At 41.8% G+C, this 22,111-nt stretch overlaps 1 protein-coding gene across 1 annotated transcript in view; it reads left to right on the top strand.

Moving 5' to 3' along the window:
- The window catches only part of LOC105279003 (UNC93-like protein), a 55,882-nt gene that overhangs the window by 16,783 nt on the left and 16,988 nt on the right, over positions 1–22,111 (top strand). Inside the window, exons 2-3 of the mRNA XM_011338486.3 lie at positions 2,364–3,085; positions 9,350–9,578. Coding sequence (XP_011336788.1) covers positions 2,380–3,085; positions 9,350–9,578 — 935 coding nt within the window. The 5' untranslated portion in view covers positions 2,364–2,379. The remainder of the gene's footprint in view (positions 1–2,363; positions 3,086–9,349; positions 9,579–22,111) is intronic.

Here is a 22,111-nt window from a genome sequence, read left to right as displayed (position 1 = left end):
GGAAGGACAAATATATTGGGTCGTCCGGAAAGTTCGTGCCGATTTTTAATAGATGGCGTTGGAACATGTCTCAATATATCAATGTTATTGAAAACATACGATTTATATACATATGCTTAAAGGTGACATTTCAACGCATCTTTAGGAAAAAAGTTGTTTCAGATAAATTGATTCGTGTCAGTTTTGTACTCTTTTCAAGATGGAAGAAAACAAAGAACATTTTAGACACTTGATGCTTTTCTATTACCGGAAAGGCAAAAATGCCTCACAAGCAACAAATTCGATATGTTCTGTTTACGGAGAAGGCGCTTTAGCTGAAAGAACCGTACGTAAGTGGTTCGCTAAGTTTAGAGCTGGTGATTTTAACCTTAAAGACCAAGAATGCTCGGGCAGACCCTCTACTACTGATGATGACCAAATCAAGACACTGATCGAGAATAACCCGCGCTACGCGACACGTGAATTAGCAGAGATACTGAAAATATCGAAAACCACTGTTCACGATCATGTAGTGAAGCTTGGTTACGTAAGTCGCTATGATGTATGGGTTCCGCATAATTTGGCCGTAAAAATTTAATGGATCGCATTTCCATCTGCGACTCGCTGTACAAGCGCAACGAAAACGTACTATTTTTGAAGCAATTAGTGACGGGTGACGAAAAATGGATCATTTACAACAATGTAGAACGAAAAAGATCCTGGGGTAAGCGAAATGAACCAGCATTAACCACTCCGAAAGCTGGCCTTCATCCAAAAAAAGTCATGCTCTGTGTCTGGTGGGATTGGAAAGGAATCCTATATTATGAGCTCCTACCACGCAACCAAACGATAAATGCAGATAAGTACTGCTCGCAACTGGACGAATTAAAGACAGCGATTCAGGAAAAACGTCCAGAATTAGCTAATAAGAAGGGCGTCGTGTTCCATCAGGACAATGCCAGACCTCATGTTTCTTTGACTACCCGACAAAAATTGTTGGAGTTTGGCTGGGATGTGCTACCTCACCCACCGTATTCACCAGACATTGCACCTTCAGACTTTCACTTATTTAGGTCTTTGCAAAATTCTCTTAGCGGCAAGAACTTCAACTCTTTGATCGACATAAAAAACCACCTTGAGGAACTTTTCGCCGAGAAACCTAAGAAGTTCTGGGAGAATGGAATCTTCCAGTTGCGTGAAAGATGGACAAAAGTTGTGAAACAAAACGGTGCATACATAAGTCAATAAATATTTATCGACATAAAAAAATGTTGCCTTTGAATTTTCCTTCAAAATCGGCACGAACTTTCCGGACGACCCAATACATGAGATATACCGCAGGATAATTTCAAGACACGATCACCATCTAATCGCGACAAAATATCGCAAGAAAATTGATGAATAAAATATATTTATTATCAATATATTATGAAATAATATTTATTATAATATAATCAAACATTTTCTTGGACTGGTACCTTTTCGTGATATCGCGAGTGCATAAATCACGAGTATGCAAGCGATGCGCAGAAGCGAGGCGGCAATCTGATAAAGAAACAGCACAGGAAGCGACGTATACACGATTATAATATCATTGTGAAGGGAACAATGTGTGTGCAAATGCATAAAGGCACGTTCGGTGTTCATGTGCATCTTCGTGTACATGAATGACTGCGCGTAATTGTATGCGCTTGATTCACGTCAAGAACAGTGACGAAACTCTTATTTATCGTGGACACGTGCATTAATCACATGTTCTCACGCAAGACCGTTTTTATTGAATATCTTGTGGTATTGATAATTTATAGGCACAAGAGGGTGATTTTTCCTCGAGTACGTAAAAGACGTATTCTCACCCGATAACGGATGATGGATACGTGGATATTTTTGGAGCGCGTTAGTAATATTTCACGTAGTGCTTGAACGTCGCTGATCACTGTACAAATATTATCGATTAATTTGCCATCAATCTTTATAGATTATAAGTCGTTCTCTGACTGATTGCACTTTCCATCGAAATGTCATCTATGTACAGAACGTTTCGTAATATTTGCTCCGAACGTCGTTGCGTTTTTTAACGCATTAAAGATAATAATTTCTTAGTTCTTAAAATTCTTTAGCTCTTTGACATTAAACAATCTCTTTAGGATCCTGTTAAATTATTACAAGAGGTAATCTCTACTTAATATTCTTATAGTTTGCATTACTTAAAAAAAACGTTTAGAGTTATGACAGAAGATGTTCATCGATCAAATAATTATCAATGGATGGTCAGTGATAATTCGCACTACTAATTAACAACTGACGTAACTAACAAATGTCAGTTTGGTCGAGCGATAAAGAGGATTCTGTAACTAACGAATGCTCATTATTGCATGTTTCAGGTAGTCGACACGTAAAATGGTGGCGTCGCAAAACGACGGTGGCAGAAGTATGGGAGGCGGCGATGGTGGTGGCGGTGGCGGCGATGACACCGTTTACACGGTGACCGTGAGCGGGGTCGGCTACAGGAACGAGGGCTACAAGGACGACGGTACCGACGGCATACCTCCGGAGCCGCAGAAACCGCCGCAGCTACCGGCCACGGACGATGACACGCAATCGCGGAAGTTCAAGCTGTCGCGCGGCGAGAAGTGGCGCATCTTGAAGAACATCGGCACCGTGTCGATCGCGTTCATGGTACAATTCACCGCGTTCCAGGGCACGGCGAACCTGCAGTCGTCCATTAACGCCAGCGATGGCCTCGGCACCGTCTCCCTCTCGGCGATCTACGCCGCCCTCGTGCTCTCGTGCATCTTCGTGCCCACGTTCCTCATCAAGAGGCTCACGGTCAAGTGGACCCTTTGCTTGTCGATGCTGTGTTACGCACCATACATCGGCTCGCAATTCTACCCCAAGTTCTACACCCTGGTACCGGCCGGGGTGCTCCTCGGCCTCGGCGCTGCGCCGATGTGGGCCGCCAAAGCCACTTACCTCACGCAGGTTGGCGGCGTCTACGCGAAGATCACTGACCAACCCGTCGATGCCATCGTCGTGCGGTTCTTCGGATTTTTCTTCCTGGCGTGGCAGACCGCCGAGCTCTGGGGCAACCTCATCTCTTCGCTTGGTAAGTGGACTCTCCTGCTTTCCCACGCGCTTGCGTTGGCGCTATTACTTTCGTAATAACGCTTGGAAATGGAATGACTGTTACATTGTAGCCCGAGAGTATGTCAAACAAATCTTTCATGTCTAGAATTTGTCTTCAAACACGGTAGTATTAGTCATTCCATCTTTAAGACGTTGATTGATAGACGTCAGTTGCATCTCTTTTGCATTCTCTCGACGTTCCGCTGAGAGCTAATTTCCCAGAATGAAAATATGCGATTCCCGCGCCGTGGATGTTCAAAAGAGATTGACGATCGCTTTTATGCGATTCGACACGTCATACTAAATCAGAATGCGTACTTTCGCAAAGGCAGCTCGCCTTGTTGTCACTCGCGAGCGCATAATAAAGACATTCCACACCTCGCAACATCTTAATAGCATCGTCGTCTGTTTTACACGCTCAATTACTACAAAGCAGCTCGCGATGTATTCATTAATATCACCGACACACACGCGCGCTCGCATGTGCTCGGATGTGTGCACAATTGCACGCTTATCAGTTCAGACCGCGTTGCTCATCACGCCTGGTAATTGAACATGTATCATCAACATGATTATAAATAAAATTCTACTTATAAGTCGCTAACCAGTCAACCAATGGAGCTCTTGAAGTCTGAAGCCTCAAAACGAACCGTTAAACAAATTAATCTCTAAAAATAATACACGCTAGGAAAATGTTTGGTAAATCTACCGATTAGCGAACCCACCTCCTATCACCTTGTCCTTGACATATATTATAGAGGTCACCCTCCCGAGTGACCTTCAAAAGGTTTTAGCCGTCGGTCGTTGTTTACTAAAAAGTTATTAACAAAAGAAGTTTAATGATTTTGCACGAATTTTCAGCCGTCCACAACAAGCAAAAGGTTATATTTTCCGAAACCGGAGCCCCGGACACACACGCTCGGTTTCAGCCCGCTTCGCGGGAGGGCAGGGGGCGGGGGCTTCGCCCCCCGCCCCCCGCCAGAACCAGTGTAACAGATTTTACCGTACAGATTTTGATCACCTGGTACAGGGCACGGATTCCGGCGGGGGGGGGGCGAAGCCCCTGTCCCCCGCCCTCCCGCGAAGCGGGCTGAAAACGAGCCGTCCGAGGCTCCGGTTTCGGAAAATATAACCTAACCAGGTTAGGTTAGGTTAGTTTAGGTTAGGTTAAAGCAGAGAATACTTTGTATTTAACTGTTTATGCTTTTGGTTAAAGTGAAGAATACTTTGTACTTATATTAAAAGAAACTATTCTATATATTAACGATTCACTGCTTTAAATGACTTTCCTTCGTTCGTTCATATACATATTCGTCTTTTATATCTTTCAATATTCAAAATAACTACTATATTTGCAAAATTTCTTTTGTTAATAACTTATTCATAAACAACGATCGACGATTAAAACCTAGTGCGGGTTATTCGGAAAGGTGACCTTTATAGTATATGTCAAGGACAAGGTGATAGGAGGTGGGTTCGCTAATCGGTAGATTTACCAAATGTTTTTCGATACGAAATGGAATAGACTGTCCGAAACTGCATCGCGCAACGGTACGTGTCATGTGCGCATTCAGGACCAGTGAAACGGACATCGTAGTCTCAGACACTCCAGCCGGATCAGGCGCTCGGTCGTTTCCCTGGCGTGATACGCACGCCTTACGCACCTCGTGCGTTTGCTGTGCGTGTGCGTGAGGGACGACGTGGGACCGGTGAGGGTCTCGGCGCGAGTCGGAGAGGCCACGGGAGCGACAGAGAGAACGATTCTCCACACGCTCGCTGAGAAGAAACGAGATTTATCCGGTATAAACCCGCGACGGTCGGTTCCCGTGCTACCTCGTACACGCTCGCCGATTCCGCGTGCGCCTCCACATGCGCGTTTCGCGCGCACGTACCTATCATTGTGTGCCGATGCCGATCTTACGTGCGAAGAAACGTCTCTTCGATTTCTTCGCTCGCCGAATGCCGTGCCTGCGAACGTGCTCGATCTGAAGCCATCTTGCACGGCGGGATCCGGTGACGGAGAATGTTTTCCTGCACACAAGTAGCGAATTTATATGCATGACTATATTTTATATTAAAAGAAGAAACGTGCAGAAGTAGAGGCTGATGATAACTCGCGCGTTTACTCAGGTTTCTCGTTGTATATGCGTAGAATGCATCCGCGAATTCAGGGGACTGGTGATTATATCGTGCTATAAATGTAATGCTCATCTACATCTCCTAGCTCGGATTTCATAATCGATCTAAATGAATAACTGATCAAGGATGAAGATAATAGACAAGAAATAGTGCACGATATTATGTGTACTATTAATGGTTTTATTAAACCATTATTAATATAAATAGCAACCATACTTTATAAAAATGTTGCTCCAAATAAATGTGCAAGTGACTGCAAATTAGCTCTTGTTAAGTCATCACGGACATAAAGAAAAGTCGATGCCATTGGCGCCAGGTAACATTTGCAAATACACGACAAAGGTCAAGATCGTTTTAAGTCCTTGTCGAGGTCGGCTGAAGGCGTGCACATACGCGATGGCGATAAATGGCTGGTAACAGCAGGAAGGCTACACGTCATGGGTAATTATGACTGAATAATACCTGAAAATCGACGAGGCTTTTGTGAAATGATTCGGTAATACACACGTACGTGTATTACCACTACTGTTTTATTATACGATACGGTACGGACAAAATTGATTAAATATACATCATCGCGCATCGATTCCGTATTCGTACAAGGCGAATTACATCCGTAAGGACCCAGTTTATTTTTTCTGCGATATATATATACATAAAAAGATCTTGATGACTTTAATTATAATAAATTATAATAAATTACAAACGTGTATCTCTCGGAGATCGGGACTTTAATTGTGTTGGCATACTCTGCCAGTGTATTTGCCATCGAAGTTTTATCACAGGAAATCTCGGGGAAGGCCATCACCTGCTTAACAGTTCATATTAAGTATCTTTATAATGAAATTCCGATTTAAGGTAGTAGGAGAAAGCGACATTCATTTCAACGAATTTGAACCAGCAATGGGTTTTCTAATTTTATTCCGATGACTTCGTCAACAAGTCTGTCTGACTACACGCGGGCATTTTCCACTACATCATTTCTGTTGTAACCAGATACGATGCATTTGTCATCGTTTTGTAAAACATGAGGGGTGACTAAAACTAAAATAGAGAATTTGTGATGTCTTTAGCGTGTTTTTCATCGATGAGTTACTGCATAAAATCAATGTGCAATTGTGTGACTCAGACGATTTCCACATGTTTACGTTCATGTTTGCGCGATAATATAGCAATAAAAAAGAGAAAGAAGAAATAAGCTTTTTCCGATCGATTGGTTGACGATAGCAGGAAGGATCGTAGACACGGTATAATATCATTAGCGCTGCTTCAGTGAAAGTCCCTCTGGTAGACACTCGACGGCGCGTACGAATTAGTCAATGCGGATAGAATCTAAATTAGCGATAAATCTCGCATAGATCTTGATTATTTTCTGTTCTGGAGAGTGCTTGAACACCTGTGCGTAATTGCGAGTAACGAAATTCGGGGCAAGCTACCAACGATAGGAGCTGAAAGTCTGCGTACGTCAGTAGTTTCGCTCGATAATTAACCGACGGGATCGCATGCACGAGTGCTAATTTTTCTCGACGATGTAACGCGTACCGCAACTTGCAATTCGCATTGCGCGATCTTTCTCGCGCGCGTTATGCACTGGAAAAAGTATTATCGTACTTGTTATATATTATTGGGTTGGCCAAAAAGTAATTGCGTTTTTTTTTTATATAAATAAAAGGCGAATTTTTCATGGGAAACAAACACTTTATTAAACAATATATTGTCCATTTTGTTTGATTATCTTTTGCCATTTTTCAGGCAACTTCATGATTCCGCGCTCAAAAAAGTTCTTATCTTTTTCAGCAAAAAACAATTCCAACAACGATTTGATATCCTCATCAGCAGTAAAGGTTTTACCATTCAAGGCGTTTTGCAAAGAACGAAACGAATGGTAATCTGATGGTGCCAGGTCTGGCGAATATGGTGGATGTGGTAACATCATGGTAACACATCCCATCCAAGCTGCAACAATTTTTCACGAGTGACCAAACTTGTACGTGGTCTAGCGTTATCATGGTGAAACACAACACCTTTGCGATTCACCAATTCTCGACGTTTCTGTTTGATGGCATCATTTAATTTATCCAGTTGACGACAGTATACGTCTGAATTAATGGTTCGATTCCTTGCAAGCAGCTCAAAATACACAATACCTTTAAAGTCCCACCAGACTGACAGCATAATCTTTCTTTGGTGAATATCTGCTTTTCAAGTGCTTTCAGCAGGTTCATCACGCTTGCTCCACCATCTTTTTCGTTTGACGTTGTTGTAGACGATCCATTTTTCGTCGCCTGTTATCATACGTTTCAAAAATGGGTCATTTTCCTCACGTTTCAAAAGAGAATGGCAGATGTCAATACGCTTAGTGAGATGAATTTCTTTGAGCTCATGTGCTACCCAAATATCGAGCTTACTAATGTATCCAAGTCGTTTTAAATGGTTCTCAACACTCGATTTCGATATGTTAAGATTCTCGGCAATCTCTCGTGTCGTTAAACGCCGATTCGAATCGATCAGTGCCTTTATTTTGTCATCATCAATTTCGATTGGCCTTCCTGAGCGTGGTGCATCTTTCACATTAAAATCTCCAGATCGAAATTTAGTAAACCAATTTTGACACTGCCGCAGTTTTAAAGCATCTTCGCCATATACATCAGATAACTTTTGATGAGCTCGTACAGCGTTTTTCCCTTTTCGGAAGTAATAAAAGAAAATATGAGGAAAATGTTCTTTTTGATTTTCCATTTTGAAATCGACGGCAAAGAAACAATTGTTAACGAAATCGTGTAGTTTCTTTTTCTAAAACAAGCTTGAACCGTGAGTTGTTAACCTACATAATGAATTTGCGGTTTAGAATGAAGTTAGTTACATTTCAAGACATGTATGTCCATTTATTGGAAAAAAACGCAATTACTTTTTGGCCAACCCAATATATCATACGCGCTGTGTTAATGCACCGCGTGCCGCAAATTGTTCGCGCGTTCCAGCAAATCGTTGCATTTTGAAGCGCATAGCGCGGCTTCCAGTGGACATACTCAATTCAGCTTGATACATCAGACTCCATTAAGATTCTTGAGAAGGTATTTCAATCGGTTTAATGATTCTCGCTTGTTAGTAAGCCACTCGTTTACGTTAACAACACTGAATTAATTAGAACGTGTCAAGCAACGATGAATACGATAAATACCCATCGCGTCCCTATCGGAGGTAATCAGGCGCTATTTGCATCCGACAAAGGTCCTTCACGCGTCGCGAATAGAAGCTGCGGAATTACACGACCGGTCCGCGTGCTGAATGCAACCGTGACCTCGATGTGTTCGGCGTTACCTCCATCGGACGGAGAGCTGGACGCGCATAATCGATTTTTCGATCGTGCCGAGGCAAACCGCGAGTCCGCAAGGCGATTAGGGAAGACCGGAAGAGCCTCGTCGCCGGAGAAACTCGCTCGTGAAATATTGATTTACGAGGAGACCAACGTCGTGCCACTCTTGTCTTCTTCCTCGTGTCCTGGCTCTCTCGCGAAGATGGACGAGCAGGCACACCGGTTTCCGGTACGACGTAACAGGTCGACCTCTCGACTCTGCGCTCGCACAGCTTCGTTTGAAGACTCTTTGGCCGCTCGCGAAGTAGCATAATCGTCGTGACGATAAATTGTTACATGCGCCTGGCTTGTTGGAATACGCGTGGCCGTTAGAAAATGGAGTTTGTATAATATAATACTTGAGAGGATACCAAAGAAATTTCCAATTTCAAGCTGTATGTGCCAAGCTCGTGAGCTTTTGTTTCTAGAAAAATAACACATAAATAGCATTATTTCTGTCAGTACGTAACTTAAATTAGCTACACCTTCTCTTTCAGCTGCTGCTTCTGAAAAAAACAATCTTTTTCCAACAAAGACCTGCGGTAGTTTCTCAATTATTGAAAAAGAACCGTCTTCTTGAAAATAAGTCTTTAAACCAGGTGTTTTGTAGATATTAGACTTTTTCATCCTAAAATGCATAAGAAAACTTGTAGCAAACAGCCGCAATAAAGAGAGAAGAAAAATAGTTTAGCAATACAAATTTTTATAAATTTAAGAACATGACTCTAAAATCGTTTTATCATGTTACAGTATTGAGCGATGGCGGGCACGGCGGTGGCGGTGGCAACAGCAACAGCACGATCACCAACTGGGATAAAATCAATCTTTGCGGCGCCGATTTCTGCGTCCTTGGCAACGGAGGCCACGAGAACCTGGAACGACCGCCGGAGTCGGAAATCTACGAGATCTCCGCGATCTACCTCACGTGCGTCATCGTCGCGGTAATCATCGTCGCCCTGTTCGTCGATCCTCTCTCCAGGTGAGATTAAGAAGGAGAATACGGAAACGAGAATTCATCATCGAATCGTTAATCGTATACACGCAGAAGAACGGCTCGATTTTATCGTTGATTTAATGAGCATGTCACTGTAATATCTCGTGACGGAATTACGCGTCGGGCAAGCATGTACAAGCTGCGAGAACAGCTGTTGGGAGATATTAGACCAGTCGAGGCTGACGAACCTGATTGCCTACTTTTCGGCACCGCGTCGATGAACCGAGATAACGCGCCGAATATCAATCGATTTGATTTATTAGGGGTGTGATTTAGTTTTGAGGGTTTTTTTGCTCAAAAACACATGTATTTAAATATAATAATGAATGAATACCTTAATCAAACTATTTTCCTTCGTTTTCTATAACTTTTTCACATCTTTCTGGCAAGAGATGGATTCCACCACGATAAAATCACTCTTCTTTTCAGTTGATCCATTCGTCGACGAATTTTCGCACTTCTTCCAAATTATGAAAGTGTGTATCCTCTAAAGCGTGTCGCATCGACCGGAATAAATAATAATCACATGGAGCAATGTCCGGAGAATACGCGGGGTGCGGTAAGACTTGCCATTCAAGCTCTAATAGTGTTTGTTTCACTGATAACGCAACGTGAGGTCGAGCGTTGTCACGAAGAAGAATCACTTTCCGTCGTTTACTCGCAATTGGTGGTCGTTTTTGGTCCAAGGCTTGCTTCAACTTGTACAATTGGTGTCGATAACGATCAGCCGTGATAGTCTCATGCGGATTTAACAGCTCATAGTACACTATCCCACCAAATACGGAGCATTACTTTTGAACCGTGAATATTGCGTCTCGGAGTGGATGTTGATGGTTCGCCTGGATCCACCCATGATTTTCTGCGTTTCGGATTATCAAAATAGATGCACTTTTCGTCCCCAGTAACGATCCGAGACAAAAGACTCTTCTTTTTTTGCCTGGCGATCAACGAAATGCAAATGTTCAACCGGTTCGCAATGGCACTTTCCGATAATTCATGTCGAACCCATTTCCCTTCCTTCTGAATTTTTCCCATTTCATGTAAATGTTTCGTAACTGTTGTACGATCAACATTTAATGCTCTGGCAAGAGATGGATTCCACCACGATAAAATCACTCTTCTTTTGAGTCGATCCATTCGTCGACGAATTTTCGCACTTCTTCCAAATTATCAAAGTGTGTATCCCCTAAAGCGTGTTGCATCGACCGGAACAAATAATAATCGCATGGAGCGATGTCCGGAGAATACGCGGGGTGCGGTAAGACTTGCCATTCAAGCTCTAATAGTGTTTGTTTCACTGATAACGCAACGTCAGGTCGAGCGTTGTCACGAAGAAAAATCACTTTCCGTCGTTTACTCGCAATTGGTGATCGTTTTTGGTCCAAGGCTTGCTTCAACTTGTACAATTGGTGTCGATAACGATCAGCCGTGACAGTCTCATGCGGATTTAACAGCTCATAGTACACTATCCCACCAAATACAGAGCATTACTTTTGAACCGTGAATATTGCGTCTCGGAGTGGATGTTGATGGTTCGCCTGGATCCACCCATGATTTTCTGCGTTTCGGATTATCAAAATAGATCCACTTTTCGTCCCCAGTAACGATCCGAGACAAAAGACTCTTCTTTTTTGCCTGGCGATCAACGAAATGCAAATGTTCAACCGGTTCGCAATGGCACTTTCCGATAATTCATGTCGAACCCATTTCCCTTCCTTCTGAATTTTTCCCATTTCATGTAAATGTTTCGTAACTGTTGTACGATCAACATTTAATGCTCTGGCAAGAGATGGATTCCACCACGATAAAATCACTCTTCTTTTCAGTCGATCCATTCGTCGACGAATTTTCGCACTTCTTCCAAATTATCAAAGTGTGTATCCCCTAAAGCGTGTTGCATCGACCGGAACAAATAATAATCGCATGGAGCGATGTCCGGAGAATACGCGGGGTGCGGTAAGACTTGCCATTCAAGCTCTAATAGTGTTTGTTTCACTGATAACGCAACGTCAGGTCGAGCGTTGTCACGAAGAAAAATCACTTTCCGTCGTTTACTCGCAATTGGTGATCGTTTTTGGTCCAAGGCTTGCTTCAACTTGTACAATTGGTGTCGATAACGATCAGCCGTGACAGTCTCATGCGGATTTAACAGCTCATAGTACACTATCCCACCAAATACAGAGCATTACTTTTGAACCGTCAATATTGCGTCTCGGAGTGGATGTTGATGGTTCGCCTGGATCCACCCATGATTTTCTGCGTTTCGGATTATCAAAATAGATGCACTTTTCGTCCCCAGTAACGATCCGAGACAAAAGACTCTTCTTTTTTTGCCTGGCGATCAACGAAATGCAAATGTTCAACCGGTTCGCAATGGCACTTTCCGATAATTCATGTCGAACCCATTTCCCTTCCTTCTGAATTTTTCCCATTTCATGTAAATGTTTGGTAACTGTTGTACAATCAACATTTAATGCTGTGGATTGTGTTGAATTTTCGTGCAATAATGCTTGGAAATCTGCATTTTCAAGCTTTCTTGGTTGTCCCGAGCGTTCTTTGTCCTTCACATCAGTATGACCACTTTTAAAGCGTCTAAACCAGTATTCACACGTCTTAATTGATGGGGCAGAATCACCATAAGTTTCCACAAGAATTCTATAACCGTCAGCCGCAGTTTTCTTTTGATTAAAAAACAAAAGCAACGCATGTCGAAAACGCTGTTTCGGAAGTTGCATTTTTACGATGATATAAACACGACTGTTATTGTATCTATTGCTATAATGCTACTAAATGTCATGGATAATGTCAAGACTGTAAGAAACAACAGTTATCGGAAACAGCTATTAGAACAAACTGACACTACAGCCATCTGTTGCAAAACCCTCAAAACTAAATCACACTCCTAATACATATTCACGAAACGCGAAGACACACGCCGATTTGACTTGTTCGCCAATATAATTCTTCGTGGTACCACAAGAGCAGTCGTCTGAGATATCACCGTCGTTGTAATGAGATAGCTTAGAAAAATTGTAGCCTATTCCCGTTATGAATCCTAGACAAATTGGGATCCTTTTCTCATTTTCCGAATAATCTCACAATCAGTATTGATTCAGAATCATAAATATACATGTGTTCGGGAGAAAGCGAAAATCTAGAATTTTAGATCGATAGTTCTTCGGCTAGAACTTGAACAAAATCTCAATCATGCAATTACCTAACTATTGTAAATGAAGAATTACTGTCCGAAGCTTGCAATCGCGTGCTTATCGCGGCTTTAAGTAGATTTATTCCGCAAGGCGTAAATTATTTGATTAAGCAACGTGATTGCAAAACATCGGATAATTTCCAGTTTGCAAACGCGAGCAAACGCGAGGCAGTTAATAAATTAGTGAGTGCTTCTTCGCTGTTCTCACGGTGATTGAAACAAACTCCATCCGTGTCTACGCAAGTAGGATGCGAAACTCGTTCGTCACAAAGACGCCTGTAATTGCGCGTTCAGCCGACAACAGAGCTTAATTGCAAAGATAGAGCGCGTCACAATTATGCATGAAAGGCGACATGTGGAACACAACAAAGGAAATAGCCTCCACGTATCAGTTTGTCTTATCGGCGTGCACAATCACTGACAATGATATATTTTATCCACACGATTTCGCGCTGAATTACATAGCCCAAGCTGTCACCGTTCGCCTTTACGAATATATGGCGGCGTCACGCGGTCGCGATCGTAGTTTCGCCCGTGGCTGTTCCGAACAAAGTAACGGCTTTCTGAGAGGGAAATCAATTTGTGATAAGAGCGAGACATCGTTGTTGATGTCATTGACTGTCTGCAATCGGGATGCCTGATGAAAGGTGCATCGTTCCGCGCAAGATCAGCGCGACCAATCCAAGCATGGGAAAGCTCTCGTTTATTATAATAGATACGTCTCTCGGAAATCATTGTCTGAAGCAGTCTGAATAATTTTAACCATCTTGTTTAACTTGATCCCGACATGGTATTCTCGGAAAAGATTAATTCATCTGATTTGCTCATGAAAAGGCTGACTCACGTTTTACCTCCGTAACGAACGGCTCTATTACAATCGCTCGTTTGTCGTGGATGCAGCATTAGCAGTGTTACGTGCATTATCAGATCGCTCGGAAAATCCGCTCTAACAGCCGTATGTTCCGAGCAGCCGCTCGTTTTCCGAAGATGATGAGCTACCGAATTAAAAGGCTGTTTTCACGGTGCATCGCCGGCGACTTCCGGCTTCGACTGCACCGTCGGCGACTCATCAGAGGGACGCGCACGAAAATTGTGAACCAGAAGACAGCCGTGTCTTTGCGGTATTACGCAAACGCGACTTGATAGGCAGGATCCGCGAAATATCAAACCGAATTTCCTCCCCCTCTCTCACGTCTCTCCCGCGTTTCGGGTTCGCATAACCATTGCTCTGCTTATGATTGCGAAATAGCGTACATCCGACAGGATGCGTCGTTGGCTCCGCGGCGGTTGCATAACGCCACGGCGTAGCGTGAACCATACTTATTAAAAGCCGGTAAGTTTCTGGAGGCATTGCGTCAATGTTAAGTGCGCGTATCCTTCAGCAAAGCGGCAACTAGTCTACGTTGGAAAAAATCTTTGGATTTTTCTTATCATCGAGAGATAATTAACTCGAGACGTATGCAGACTGAGCACGACTTCTTATTTATCTCAGACAATAAAAAAATTCAGAGGCGTTGGTTAGCGTAAAAACATAGATAAGCCAACTCTGCTGTGACAACCTTGATACTAGAATTAGTAGTAATGTTACTATCACTGATCATATAACGGAAATATCATGCTTGATATTGATCGGGCGGAAGGATCAGATCGTGCAATGTTTGCAATTCTCTTCCGCTCAGCCGATGAGGTAATCACTGCAAGCACATGCGTCCGCAATTAATCACGGAAAATGCACGAGTCTAAATAATCTATTGCAATGATTGACTTTGAGAAAGATCTAACTTTCTGATTAATTTCAACGATATAGAACGACGCGGCGACGTGACAGCCAAGTTACGTAGCCACACTTTGTCTATTCTAAATATAACAACGTTAATACCGGATGTATCACAATACTATTTGCGGAGCCGTCATCTCGTTTTTGCTATCAACAAAGTCGCTCGTGGTCATCTTGTCGCGAGGAAGATGTTCAAGGCTGCTGTCCGTCCGGATGTAAGCAACTCCTAATTACACGTTACGCGCCAAATCATTATCGGACCGAGGATTAAGTTGCAACTCGACATTACAAAATCTAGCAAAACACATACCTCGGTTAGATGCGCACGCGGACGCAGACTGCGCGACTGCCACCCCGTTCGCCGATTAATGCAGTCGGCCTTCCTCGGTCTCGCCGAGATAAAAAGATATCACTAATATAGACGTAACATTAACGGGCGGACGTTTTTCCGTCGAGGAGACGGACGCTGTATCGCCGTTATGAAGAAGAAAACTGCGCCTTTCCGACCGTCGGTCTCGTTTCCTGTCTGCACACTCGGACGATTCGTTTAATTAATGAATAAGTTTTTTATTTTTTTTCTCTCTATGGATAGATAAAGTTGAAACGTTCGCGCGACATCAAGACTTCGATGTGTGATTCCCCTGATAATTTGATCGGCTCGGATTCGTGGAAGGAACAAACGACAGAGTATTACCAGCTTGCAATTAGGCCGAGCTAGAAGATATTATCTCATGCTGGATTTATTCCGTTTGTAATTACGGTTCTGCGCGGCTCGTGCGACAACAGATTTCATTCTCGACGTTTCTCGCACGCGCTGAATTTTGCGGGATCCTGCTGCTCAATTTCATCCCTCCACAGTCTCGACGATACCGTTCTGCATAATGACGAATAGTCTAATATTTGTTGAAAGCCCATTACGTCTGGCTTGCAGACGTAAAGCTAACTCCTCGATCACAGCGCGCTCTTGCCACGCTCGCCTCTTTATCATTCTAATGACGAATTTGTCCAGAACTTCGTGAGTATATTTAACTGCCGGAAAAATTTATGACACTCGCGCAGACACTGGCAAGTCGCGAACTGTTTTTCGCAAGGCCACGCCTTTTCTGATTTACGTGTGCTTTGATAACGAGACACCCGCAACGCCAGTCCGACGAAAGGAAAACGATGATAAAGCAACGCCTGCAGTTTCATTGTATACACGGTGTCCAAAAAAGTTTTGTGATATTTTTTAAGATTCTGGACAAAGAGAACCTCCTCCCCCCATTAGTTTTGTTTGCACTTTTCGAGTTGTCATTTACTAGTTTGATTAAATCTCAAATCTCAAAGTTGAAGTTAGTAGAGATGTAACGATTTAGCTAAAAAATTAAATTTATTAGTGTGTTTGTTTTTCTAACTGTTCTCTCATTTGTCAAGATTTATTGATTTATTGATTTCTTAAATTACAGTTTGCCTAATTTCAAAATCGTTCGCTATCCTCACAAATTTTCATTCTAATATTTCCAGCTGAAAGGAAACGGCGAAAGACACTCTATGTACATGTGTTTTATCGCAGTTGCAATGAAACGAATGTATTTAGGACACGCGACAGCACGTACAAAAGCTTTCCACATGCAGTTTGTTTCCTCTCTTAAAATCTGCTCCTTCCTCGCTATCGCTTCGGGAAAAGCACGTATTCCTTTTGTTCGCAAACGCACCAATGTCCACGTTATCGCAAGAAACGAATCGTATGCAAATAACTAATTCGTGTCCGGAATTTGCAATTCTATTGCAACCATTTTTTCAGTTAATTGAGAGAAGAGATTTCGTTCGGTTTTTTTTTACAATCCATTAAAATATTGGGTTGGCCAAAAAGTAATTGCGTTTTTTTCCAATAAATGGACATACATGTCTTGAAATGTAACTAACTTCATTCTAAACCGCAAATTCATTATGTAGGTTAACAACTCACAGTTCAAGCTTGTTTTACAAAAAGAAACTACACGATTTCGTTAACAATTGTTTCTTTGCCGTCGATTTCAAAATGGAAAATCAAAAAGAACATTTTCCTCATATTTTCTTTTATTACTTCCGAAAAGGGAAAAACGCTGTGCGAGCTCATAAAAAGTTATGTCATGTATATGGCGAAGATGCTTTAAAGCTGCGGCAGTGTCAAAATTGGTTTACTAAATTTCGATCTGGAGATTTTAATGTGAAAGATGCACCACGCTCAGGAAGGCCAATCGAAATTGACGATGGCAAAATAAAGGCACTGATCGATTCGAATCGGCGTTTAACGACACGAGAGATTGCTGAGAATCTTAACATATCGAAATCGAGTGTTGAGAACCATTTAAAACGACTTGGATACATTAGTAAGCTCGATATTTGGGTAGCACATGAGCTCAAAGAAATTCATCTCACTAAGCGTATTGACATCTGCCATTCTCTTTTGAAACGTGAGGAAAATGACCCATTTTTGAAACGTATGATAACAGGCGACGAAAAATGGATCGTCTACAACAACGTCAAACGAAAAAGATGGTGGAGCAAGCGTGATGAACCTTCTCAAAGCATTTGAAAAGCAGATATTCACCAAAGAAAGATTATGCTGTCAGTCTGGTGGGACTTTAAAGGTATTGTGTATTTTGAGCTGCTTGCAAGGAATCGAACCATTAATTCAGACGTATACTGTCGTCAACTGGATAAATTAAATGATGCCATCAAACAGAAACGTCGAGAATTGGTGAATCGCAAAGGTGTTGTGTTTCACCATGATAACGCTAGACCACGTACAAGTTTGGTCACTCGTGAAAAATTGTTGCAGCTTGGATGGGATGTGTTACCATGATGTTACCACATCCACCATATTCGCCAGACCTGGCACCATCAGATTACCATTTGTTTCGTTCTTTGCAAAACGCCTGGAATGGTAAAACCTTTACTGCTGATGAGGATATGAAATCGTTGTTGGAATTGTTTTTTGCTGAAAAAGATAAGAACTTTTTTGAGCGCGGAATCATGAAGTTGCCTGAAAAATGGCAAAAGATAATCAAACAAAATGGACAATATATTGTTTAATAAAGTTTTTGTTTCCCATGAAAAATTCGCCTTTTATTTATATAAAAAAAACGCAATTACTTTTTGGCCAACCCAATAATTTCATGAATTATACCGCTACCGTATTATTATGCCTCGGAAATCGATAAATCAGCTGTATATGTATGCTAATGAAATACGTTTACCCATAAATATTTCCGATGACTGGAATCGCTAACCCGTCCAACGATTCTAACGTCGTTACCTCGCTAATATATTCCTGTATTTTTCCATCTACGATCCCGAGCAGAGAGAAGACCCGCGCCCGAGTCTAAATCGCAAAGTGTCTTTTTCCGCTTCTCTCTCTCTTCGAGCATTGAAATCTCATGATCGCCGTTTCGCGCGTTGCGTAATCCGCGCACGGCCGCGTCATGGTACGGAGCTGTGCCGCGCTTCATTCATGCGATCGTTCACGAAGATACCGTGTTCGATAATCACTCGCGATGAGAGGGAGACCCGGCGTGCACGCACCGGCGTGCATAATACCGATGCAGTTAGGGAAAACTGACGTTTCCCCTGCACACGTACACGTATATCCCTTTTCCGGTCGACTCGCGTATGCATGTCTAATTCGCCTTCGCTCGCGGACAGACAGTCCTGTCTGCACAAATGCACAACAAGGCGAAGATGCGTCACGTATGCCGCGTATCGCTTGACTCACTTTCGATTTCCGGTGCCGACCGCTTCATCGGCTGTCAAACGCCTCGCGTGTCCGCTCACCACATTGTACGCTCAGCTGTTAACGCTCGTAATTAGGCAATGACGGCTTGGCCTTTGATTCTCATAATTATAGGCGTTTGGATTGTTAGCATACGTAAACAGCTGATTATCTTGGGAGGCAAGGATTGTTATTTGTTTGTTGAAAATTATGCATGTCAAGTTGAAGAAACTTTGCGAATTGAGAAAACATTGAAATACGTCTCTGCCTCAGCTTTTCGTGATTGTTAGAATTCTCTGAACACGTGTAATATAATAAATATATATAATAATATTCAGTATTACACAATTGCAATTTCTAAAAGTGACATGGAAAGAGAAATGTGTTCCGCACGTTTCCTTGAAATCACTGACAGATAAAATATAATTTCACTTACCTCGAGTTCTCGCCGAGGCACGTAAAAATGCTATTTAATACGCGGAGACGTATTTAGTTGTTTTCTCGAGATGAAATGCATCATTGCACGCCTCGAGAAAACAGTGAACCTGTTTGGCGAGTGCAGTTGCCAGTGTGTTAACACACAGTAGCTACCTCGCTGCAACCCAGCAGGCGACATCGTTAGGAGAAAGACAATCCTGACCCGCATAACGTTCGCCGCGTTGTCGAGGAAGGCGAACCGCAGAACGAAACCGCGACGACCGTAAATTATGGAAATCGGCGTGCCGAATATATAAATCCAATGCACTTCCTCTTATCTCGTTCGATTGAATCTTACGACATGCGTTACGCGTCGAATTGTAATAAGTCGAGCGAGATATCGCACTCGTAAGTGTAACGCTTCCATGATCACGTCAGAATGTTATCATTTTATTTTTTCCATTTTTTATTATTTTGTTTTTCTATTTTTATTTTCATTTTTATAATATTAATCTCTGCGTGTTTATCCAATATTCAGACCACCAAATGAACGTTCTCTTCAAAGTACGTTATCTCGGGAAGTACCGAAGAGATTCATCGCATCGCGGGCGTCGTTCTCGCTTTGGTCTCTTGTCAGTATCATTTGTCATAATGACAGCATTTCTTGGCTGGTGTCCATGATATCCCCCATACTACGGGAAGTGTTACGTAAGATACGAACATGTGTTAGATCCGTACGCAGATCGCGGTCGGGACGTCTCGTGTTGCCGCTATCTTCCATTCGCGTTACCTCCAAGGCTGCGCCGTAACGGTTCAGGCCGAGTCCGTGCACGTTGGAAAGCGCCGCGGAAATATGCACACGTGAAGGTGCAGATCTTGTTGTAAGAGGTGAAACGGAGCAAGAGTTATAGGCTGCAGGATACATATACGTGAATGTCCGTACGCAATCGGCTACGAAAGATCGCGCGAGGTCGGCAGAAAATGGTTGAGAAAAATGAGACAGATTAAAGACAACGAGGAAGGTACACATCATTGTAGAACATCGATTATGCAGAATCGATTATTATAATATTATAAAAATTTTGAAAAAATTTGGAACAAAATTGCTTTCGTTTTAATTCCGCTTTACTTATATTTAATTATAGATTTCACTCGCAGATAGATTTAATTGTCAAAATATCGAATATTGTACCCATACAGCACCGATTAATACAGAAAGCTTTCAGGAAGGTTTTAAAATCATTTCAAGATTTCACATTTCATATGCAACATTTCTGAAAGGATTCCGCAATATGTCATATGAAATGTTGCAACAGAAATGTTTCTAAAACCTACCACATGCAATAAATTTGAAAAAATGTGAATATTGTAAAAAGTAAAATTATATATATACCTAGACCAAGTATTCGATCTTTAGTGAAGCTAACCAGTTGACAAAAAAATACATTATCTTCACGTATCCTTTTTTTCTTTCAAATATAAGTGTTGTGTGAACAGAGAATTATATATCTATATAATTCTTTCCTTTTAATCAACTATTTGGAGGAAGAAAAAGGAAAATATATAATATAAGAATGGCTCTTTGTCAATGTGCCAACAATTCGCGCTTTTTAAAGGGAAACTTGGTGAATACTTGGTTTAGCTACGTATGTGTACATCTATATATCTTATATATATAGATATATATGCATATCTATATACATCTTATATATATTATGTATTTTTTTCATTAAGCATATTTCAGAAATCATATTTATTATATCAATTAGATTGCAAATATTAAATAAAAACGTACAATAAAAATAATAAATACATTTTATATATAATTTTTATTATAACTTTTTAGTATTTGCAATCTTCTGAATACTCGTATAATAAATTTAAATATAATTTCTGAAGTATTTTCAATTGATTTTAATAAGAGCTTTGTAATTTGTGTGCAACATCATAGGAAAGTTTAAAAATTATTTCAATTAACCTTTAGTAATATATCAAAAAGATTTCAACTATTTTAATAATCTTTCGGCAATATTTCAGAAAGGTTGCAGATTGATCTATACCTTTCAGCAACCTTTCTACAAGGTTTTGAATGCAAGTGTCGCGGACATTTTGCTATTCCGGAGTTGTCTCATAACTGTTGCAGAAACATTTTGCAATGTCTATGAGATGCTTTCATCTGTCAGATGAAATACTTCTGAAATATTTCTGAAATGTTTTCGTGCTGTATGGGTAGGAACTCTTTTCAAGCTTCCTTTACAAAATGCGCTCAGGATTCATCAAAGAATCTTTAAAACTTTCAATAATAAATGTACCTAATGTTGTCTGTGCAGTTGACAAGTTCTTCGGAGAACGTGTAGATTATTCGGTTAACGAACTATCGGCAGGCGAACGCGTAATATTTCCATCGCACGTGTTCGGGGACACGATTAACGGTTCGCGATCAATGTATCGCGCTATCGATCAGCGCGATCGATCGAATACGCTTTCCTACGTCCTCGAGCGGGTGGAAGAGGAGAGCCGCGAGACTGATCGGTACCTCAACGGTAACTCATTGAGTCAGCCGAGTTCTTGAATTATGTATCTGGATTAGTGCGCGGTGACTCGCGCGTGCATAAATGCATGCTCCCTTCTTGCAAAGCAATATGAATGCATGCAGCGTGCACCAGGCGATCGATTGGCGAGGAGAGAAGTGGATCGCTGTGGTTTCAGACAATTGATCGGTTGCGTAAATCGGCAAGTCGCGATCTTCCGGACTGGAGAACATGCGATATAATCGTGCTCGTACCCGCGCACGTGACGATCGGGAAAAACACGTGCGTGCCGCAAATCTATGCGGAAATTACCGCCTTACCACTGCAATTATCGAATGGCGGAAGGTTCTTTTCTTCTGAGGATAGCCGGGCGGGGAATGACTGACTATGAGACATCGCTTCAACAAAACAACCGACTTTTATCTTTGATGAGAGATTCATTCTAATATAATTTATAATTATTAGGTAAAGAGATCTTTTATAATATTTTTTTCTTTTCCAAGCAAGATTACATTTAAGCGATCTTTTTCTTTGGTTCACGTAACAGATTAGATTGGAATCTAGAAATAGATGGTAAAGATATAAAGATGACTGATGATTGATATTATTAAGAGCAAAGGATGAGGATCGATAGAGCCAACGTAGAAATCGCGGAAGCTGCCTCAGGAAGGCGCCTCTGCTCAATTAAGCAGTCGCCAAGCAGGCAATCTCATCGATGGAAAATCTTTTCTGAAACGAGCGTAGATTCCCCCGGAATCGGTGCGCGAGGTGCATAATTTAATCGCTGTCATATTAATCGCCTCCTTTCGTGCGAGCGCATCGCGGCACGATTTTTCTTTATTTCGACAAACG

The sequence above is a fragment of the Ooceraea biroi genome, chromosome 9, assembly GCF_003672135.1.
Source record: "Ooceraea biroi isolate clonal line C1 chromosome 9, Obir_v5.4, whole genome shotgun sequence".
Taxonomy (NCBI): domain Eukaryota; kingdom Metazoa; phylum Arthropoda; class Insecta; order Hymenoptera; family Formicidae; genus Ooceraea; species Ooceraea biroi.
This window is presented reverse-complemented; position numbering and strand designations above follow the sequence as displayed.